At 31.3% G+C, this 7,709-nt stretch overlaps 2 protein-coding genes across 2 annotated transcripts; both read right to left on the reverse strand.

Moving 5' to 3' along the window:
- Window positions 1-73: 73 nt before the first annotated feature.
- LOAG_10883 (dihydrolipoamide S-acetyltransferase) lies at window positions 74-4,339 on the reverse strand (the record flags this gene model as incomplete). Its single annotated transcript, XM_020448249.1, has 7 exons — window positions 4,306-4,339; window positions 2,721-2,902; window positions 1,894-2,171; window positions 1,263-1,491; window positions 920-1,000; window positions 408-547; window positions 74-200 (listed from the first exon to the last, which is right to left on the reverse strand). Exons 1-7 carry the CDS (start codon window positions 4,307-4,309, stop codon window positions 74-76), a joined length of 1,041 nt encoding a protein of 346 aa, XP_020301590.1. The 5' UTR covers window positions 4,310-4,339.
- A 787-nt stretch (window positions 4,340-5,126) lies between these two features.
- On the reverse strand, window positions 5,127-7,492 carry LOAG_10884 (hypothetical protein). The gene is made up of 5 exons (XM_020448250.1): window positions 7,309-7,492; window positions 6,971-7,086; window positions 6,531-6,754; window positions 6,158-6,221; window positions 5,127-5,301 (listed from the first exon to the last, which is right to left on the reverse strand). Exons 1-5 carry the CDS (start codon window positions 7,413-7,415, stop codon window positions 5,294-5,296), a joined length of 519 nt encoding a protein of 172 aa, XP_020301591.1. The 5' UTR covers window positions 7,416-7,492; the 3' UTR covers window positions 5,127-5,293.
- Window positions 7,493-7,709: the final 217 nt, after the last annotated feature.

Genomic DNA, 7,709 nt, shown 5'->3' on the forward strand with positions numbered 1-7,709 from the left:
AATTGTTTCATATGGCGTCTTTTTAATGATTATTCGTCAAATTTGTTCTGCAAATTTAAGAAACTGCAGTTTATCATAGCATAGTCTCTGGTTTTTCCATATATTCCTTAAAATGCTTGAGCCAGATTGCACCAACAGCACCATCAACAACACGATGATCACAGGACATTGTTACAAGCATTGTTGTTATAGTTTTGAACCTGAAATTAATTAGTTTAAGACGAAGAATGTTAGAAGGTATGAAATCATTTATAGAAGCAAATAAGTAAATAAAGAACGGAAAAAACAAGCAGCTTATGAGGAAATCGATGATTGTTAATAATCAGTTACGGAAGTAATTGGAAACTGTTCCAGAAGACTGCACAAATTCAGAACAATTTTCTTTTTTTTTGTAGAAAGAAGCTTACCTGTTTTCGTCATCATCAGGTACAACTTTACGCTCTGAACCTCCAACGGCCAGAATACAAGACTGCGGTGGGTTGATAATTGCTGTAAAGTGACGTATGCTGCCGAACATTCCCAAATTTGATACGGTAAATGTACCACCCTGAAGACATCAACAATATATTAATTTGAATTCACATGAAAAACATTTGAGATAAATAAATTTTTGCCAGGTAAGGGGCAATATTAAGTTCCAGATACTATGAATACCACCTTCATTTAATTCCGTTATAAGGAGGAAAACATTTATAAGGATAACATTTTAAGAATTTCTTCACTGTCTCAGTTTTTTTAATTCCGTTATAAGGGGGCATTTAATTCCGTTATAAGGAGGAAAACATTTGTAAGGATAACATTTTAAGAATTTTTTCACTGTCTCAGTTGCTAAAAAATTTTTTCCAGCAGAATTTTAAATTGACAAAAATTCTATAGCACGGAATATTAATAAAAGATTATATTTCAGCAATAAATATACCATATATTCGTTTGGTTTTAGTTTGTTCTTGTGCGCCTTATTTGCTAACTGTTTAATTTCAGTACTGATTTCGGTCAAACCCTGAAATTTTGTAAAAACCACGAGATTATAAAATAACTAAAAAATTGAGATTAGAGCAACTGTTTGATGCAGGTTTATATCTCAAAATTCAGTGATTGTTCGAACTTTTATACTTTCCTCTAGTTATGAGACTTCTTAGTGTCACATTTGGGACATGCAAAAACCATGTGAACACATACATCAATTTATCCCTAATGAAAACTTGAAAAAAGTTACTTCAAATTTTAACAATTTCTCGGAAAGAAAAATTAAAGTGACAAACTTTAACATCAGCATTGTGGACGATGGGTGTTATGAGTCCTGTTTCTGTTTTCACAGCAACAGAAATATCGACAGTTAGATTTTGACGGATAACTTTCTCTTTCTCCAAGAAGAAGCTATTGACTTCGGGTACATCCAAGCAAGCTAATGCACATGCTTTAATGACAAAATCATTTATGGATACTTTGACACCTTGGTTTTTCAACTCAGCATTTAAATTTGCTCGGATCCTGCAATGAAATTTCAATAATCTGATGATGGATCAATGAATTGAGTGAAAAAGCGATATGATTATTTCAAAACCATATCAAAGCAATGATTTCATGATGTGTATAAGCTAAAAATATAACGAATTAACAGAGGAACAACTCTCTAAGCTCAAAATTCCTTCCTTTTATCCATAGAATTTAGAACTGTGATATGACTACTTCATGACCAAGCAAGAATGAAGTTCACATTAAAAGAAACTAAAATGAACTGCTCTTGATCTATATTACTACTTAATCCATAAGAGTTCTAGTTAAAAAATGTCCGTGCAATTATTTCACAAAACATTAAACTTCCTAGTTTGATCAAGAATGTTTCGATAGATTGTAAAGCAAAAAAGAAAAAAAATCCAAGATATCACTAACTTTAACAGTTCATCCATTTTAATTTCAGAAGTAAGATAATAATGTGGTATACTTTGTTTACTAAACGATAAACGTTTAGCAATCGTTTCTCTCATATTCGTAAGTGGTATATCTTTGTATTTCAAATCACCGGTTATAACTTCTTTTCCTCCTTCTTTCAGTTTTTCTGGTGCAGCATTTTTTTCATTTAATGCCACATTATCATTGGCAAAACCAGGAGTAGTTTCGCTTACTTTAGTGCCTTCCACATCAGTTGAAGCGATAGACGCTTGAATTTCCTGAAACAATAAAACTGTTAAACTTTTCGTACGTACATAAGCGTCTGGAAATAATCACATTAAAGACATTCCTCACTATAGCAAATAACAGTACGTAACGAATGTTAGTAATACTGCCGAAGACTAATTGGCTAAAACAATTTGATGAGTTTTCCATTGACAGGATACGTAAATCATATGTGGAACTTCTGAAAGTGATATATGATTTTCATGTTATCAATACATTTCGTTTAATTCGCCTACAAAAGTATGATATTATTATTTGTCATATTATAGAATGAGAGAAAGGTAAGCAGTACTAAATGTTGAAGAGAAGAAAGGAGAATCGTAACATAGAAAAAAACAAGCAATTTATAAATCAAACGATTATTAGAGAGTTTAACATGAAATATTTATGAATATTGATCCAAAATAGAATACAGAATTTAAATTAAATTAAGAATAAAGAATTGAGAAACCGGTCGATATTATCATTCACATACACAACATGTTGTTAAAACATGCAATGATTATTCATATCATGTTTAAATAAAAACTGATATCACCTACCGACAAGTTGAGACCCAGGCCAGCAGTTAATTTCCGGGCACATGGGATAACAACGGTACGGTTACCTTCCGATTTCAAAGCTCGAGAAGGAGCAGTAAATGACGCACAACTTCCGGTTTTTGCAGTAGTTGTACTAGTTTTAGATATAGATGGAGTTGAAAGTGTTATTTCATACTGAGGTCCTGAAAAAACAGTGATATTTCAACATACATTTTATATAAGAACTGGATCATTGGTGTAAAATTTTGAAAGCACTGAATAGAAAGTGATCAAAAATCTTCATTCTCTAAAGATCACTTCTTGAGAAGTATCATAGTGTTCAAAAATTAATCAATGATTAAAATACCGATAATATTTTAATATTATAAGTCTAAATAATATTATATAAATAATTGATTGATAACATCATGAAGACTGCTTTAATACAATACTTAAATTGGACGTATCAAATGAAAAAAAAAAAAGAAACAAAAACAAAAAACAAAGCATATAAATAAAAGTTGACTTAAAAAAAGTATCAGAAACTCACTCCCCTATGTCATCAATATTTCAAAAATAAACTTTTCTACATATTCAAATTTACTGCCTAATTGTACTTTAAAAATAATACATATACTTGGACAATTCTTGAACTTTCTCAAGAATTCTTTTTGAAAACTAATAAATGTACTTATGAAATATCCTTTTTTCTTTTGAATACCATCATTAGATGATGAGTTAAACCTCGTTTTTGTCACTCCTATTATCATCATTAACATAACGATAACTACTCGTGTCTTCTAACAGTGATAAGCAGACAATTAATGATATCACATTTACCACTTTTTTTTCTGGTCCATTATCTTCAAATTGCTGTGAAATTCTCTGATCGATTGCAAGAATAATGATGAAAGATGAAAATCCCAATTAATTTTAATGCTTAACCAGATAATGCTATGATCCTAAACCAAACCAAACCGATCCTTTTTTTAACCGACAGATGAACAGACGAGTTATCCGATAAAATGGTTAAACTTTTTAATTTCTCTTTGGTCCCATCGACTTACATGTAAATATTAATATTGCATACATTATTACCAAAGTGTGAAGCGACTTCGTCCGATGTAAGTAAATTTTCATGCAACCCCAATCCAATTTGTAACATTTTACCTTCAGGTTTAACCTAATTTCCCTTCTTTTAAACAATCCTTATGACACCTTGCGATATATCATCCGACTCTCATATGTTTTCAACATATAAATATACATACATGACTGAGAATTCGAAACGAGACGGAAAATTAATATTCCAATAATTTAACAGCATGATTTTCAAGTTCGATTTTATTAATAGGTAAACATATCCTCGATTACCAATTATTCGGAAATACAAAAACATGTGGAAATTATAATGCAAAAAACTAATTTGAACAATTCCGATAAAGCTTTTCATAAAAAAAACAGTACCAGCCGTTTTGTAATTTGGTTTGGTAATCATTTTCTTTCGTGTCAATGTAAATTGTTAGTGCCTCAACTAAAAACTCACCCACCCACATCCTAATCAACTTTTGGACCAAAGTAAATTATGCTAAATTATATGAGTCACCCATGGAGATCTGTTCCTCCTAGTTGTATCCGTTGCTCGAGCCATCACCATTGTACAAACATTAGGGCAATTCTCATTCTAATGAACATTGTTATGCAAATAAAATTGGTTGTATATTATTTCCAAAGAATGAACTCGAAGTATTATTTTTGCTGTAACTTTTTTTTTCGCCACTTTCTTATAATGGAAGAATTATTGAAAACCATAACAGCCTGATATCGATGGTAAAAATGATGAATTATCTGGAAAGTGAGTGAATTGTTTTCCTAAAGAAAGCTTATAAATGGATCAAATTAATTAAATGCGACTGGAAGTTCTATAAATGACTACCCACTATGTTCCTTTTTTGTCAACAGATTTATTTTCAGGGTATGAAATAATACCCTAATATCTAACAAATTCCACCTACGACACTACTCAAACTTTGTTTAAAACACGATCAGCTCTAGCCCTACGACTAACTCCCATTCCTTCCTTCCATTTTTCAAAAAATCATTTCTTCCGCTAAGGTTTCTTTGAAAATCAACGGAAAACCCGTAAAAATTTCCCAATTTCATAGGCGATATAATTGTATTTTGTTCCTTTTATCCAGAAAGCCCAACAAAAATCAAACCTAAAAACCATACAATATTTAGAGTCTTATTAAAAGTAATGGAGAATAATATAGAAAAAAGAGAGGAGAATTATTTCTAGATTAAATTTGAATGGGAAACTTTTAATACACTTATTAAAAATATCGCTTTGTCTAGTATCAAAACATAGAGTGGCCACCGATTTCGATGTGCATGAAAACCAATTTAACTACTACAAAAAATAGGAGTAAAAGTTCGGTGCATTCTTCATTAGGAAAATTAATCAAGCAGAAACAAAGCGGATTCAAAAACAATGGCAGAAAGATTTATTCAAAAAATCAACACTAAATTAAAATTCATCTGATAAAGCCACGAGGGACAGCTGATAATAGTGTGTTTTGCACTTCTTAAGTGTTTCAATTGCCTGCAAAAAAATTTTTAACTGATAATCGCCAAGAAATAAGGAAAATTTACGGCAGATTTTCATTGAATTTCGTCAAAACCTGCAATCCTGAATACATTTCCCTTTCTTATCTTTTTTAAAGAGTGAATTATAACTCCACCGTCCTTTCCCACGCGCAGAAATTTTTTTCGGTTTTTTATTGAAGTGAAACAATAGCCAAAATTTGGTAAGCGATATTGGGACAGCATTTGAAATCCAATAAACTATTAAATCCATTCTCCAGTTGATTTTTTGATGATTTGGATTTTTTTTAAAGCATTCTAAATCGCGAAGAAAAGTTTACTGTATGCTTAACGTTAAGTTTTTTAAGAAATTCAAAAGCTATGTTCTTTTTCGGAAGCAAACCCTTTCACGTTATAAATATATATATTTTCTTTAAATTATGCAAAATTAGATATACAAGAAATTTTTGATCAAGAATTACAAAGTCCAAAAAAGTCCAAACCACCTAAGATTAACTAGAGAATGGATTTAATGAAACAGTTTAGTGAGATGCGTAATAGTTCTATTTCAGGTTTCACTTTAAAGCCCATCATCATCATTATCGTCCGCCGTACAATTGCAATACGATAACGTGCTTATGATGCATGGGATGATAAAGATCATTGATGATTTTGTGCAACGGAAAGTTTTGGGATTTTCGTAAAATTCCATTTTATATCTACTAATCTCGCGTGCCTAATCAAATGACATTCTAAATTGCTTTACATATGTTTACTTGCTGAAGCTCCTATTCAAAAAGAATATTCTTGACCATTTGCGACATGCGACATAATATACTTACGCAATTTGACTTAGAGAAAATAATGTGGCTTACCATCAACTTTGAAATTAGCAAACGCACCACAGTCCTCCTTCTTATCAACGAAAACGCAAATTGGCTGAAAAAAAAAGAAACTGAATCTTAAAATAAGTCAACTGAACATCAGCTTAGAAAGTTTAAAATTTACCATTATCCCATTACCTTCTACCAATGAGAGCTTCCCAAATTCCTTTTGTTTTTATTCAATTAGTTTATTTTTATGTGCAAGCACGCAACTTTCATTTCATCTACTTTTCATTAAACTGATTTCAACATTCTCCCATTATTTGATAAAAGCATTTGAATAAATATCAAAGATAACATGAAGTTTGAAGAAATTTATAATCAAAAGATCCTCTTCGGAATTCAAAAAGGACATGCAACTTACTTTTCCAATTTTGATACCTTTGGTGCCATCAGGCACCAGAATTTTAGCCAAGACACCTTCTTCGGATGCTTCAAATGCCATTACCGATTTATCAGTTTCAATTTCACATATCATATCGCCTTCCTCCACTTCATCACCTTCGCTTTTATGCCACTTAACAATGGTACCATGCTCCATTGTTGGTGAAAGAGCTGGCATTTGGATCAGTCTGTGTTCTGGGAGACCTAAAATGGTTATTATCTAAAACTTCATACAAGTCTGAATTAGCTGGTGATGGCGACTTGCAGCAGAATGTTGGCATATGACAGGCTTCATCTTGATTACATACGTAAATTTTCTTCTAACCTTCTAAAAAATTCAGCACCATTCAACTATAACTAAAATATTTTAAACGTGACAATTACCAGGCAAGTGGAAAGTGAAAGAAAAAGAAATTTTACCGCTAGAATATAATCGACAAAGCTGCTTGATGCTATTTTGAACCTGATGAAAACGATTCATGCAATGGCTGGAAACACCAAACAAAGGTGTAAGACGGGATGTAGATGCTGCACGTCTAGAAAAATAACTTTCCATTTGTTAGGTAATGAAGATAACAAAATCTATCTTCAAAAAGAAAGTTCTGAAATGTATAAATGTGAAAGGAATTATTATTAACAAACAGAGTATTCTCACGTCAATACGGTTAAAAAATTCACTACGTCACTACGATTAAAAAATTCTCACGTCACGTCACTACTGTTTTTAACAGATGTGAAATATTTCAATGTGAACATACATAAATGCAACTGGAACTGCAGTACGAGGTGCAGATGCAACATGAAATCCATTGCGTGAACAACGTAACGGTATTGAAATGCTTCGTGAAGAAATTTTAGGCATCATTCAGGATAGTTATTCAAATTTGCAGCGATTTTTTCTTCGAAATTCAGAATATCAACCGAAGATGAAACTATCTGAAAAAAAAGAAACAATTAGTAATTTATTCAATTACATACGACATCGAAGAAAAAAAAATGAAGATATTCGATGAAAACTGGAAATATTGAAATATCAATAGAAAACTGTATAGATACTGCAAATACAATAAGTGATGCCAACAATAATAGTAATAATAGTAATAACAATGATGATTAATAATAACAAACAATAAATAATAGTAGTAATAATAAACAATAA

The sequence above is a fragment of the Loa loa genome (assembly GCF_000183805.2).
Source record: "Loa loa unplaced genomic scaffold supercont3.257, whole genome shotgun sequence".
Taxonomy (NCBI): Eukaryota; Metazoa; Nematoda; class Chromadorea; order Rhabditida; family Onchocercidae; genus Loa; species Loa loa.

Excerpts from the sequence above, each read along its gene's own strand:
- LOAG_10884 (XM_020448250.1), bottom strand. The coding sequence starts at position 7,415 with ATGATGCCTAAAATTTCTTCACGAAGCATTTCAATACCGTTACGTTGT. Across the intron at positions 7,087-7,308 it reads GCAGTTCCAGTTGCATTTAT|ACGTGCAGCATCTACATCCC; the intron begins GTATGTTCACAT and ends TTATTTTTCTAG. Across the intron at positions 6,755-6,970 it reads TTGTCGATTATATTCTAGCG|GTCTCCCAGAACACAGACTG; the intron begins GTAAAATTTCTT and ends TAACCATTTTAG.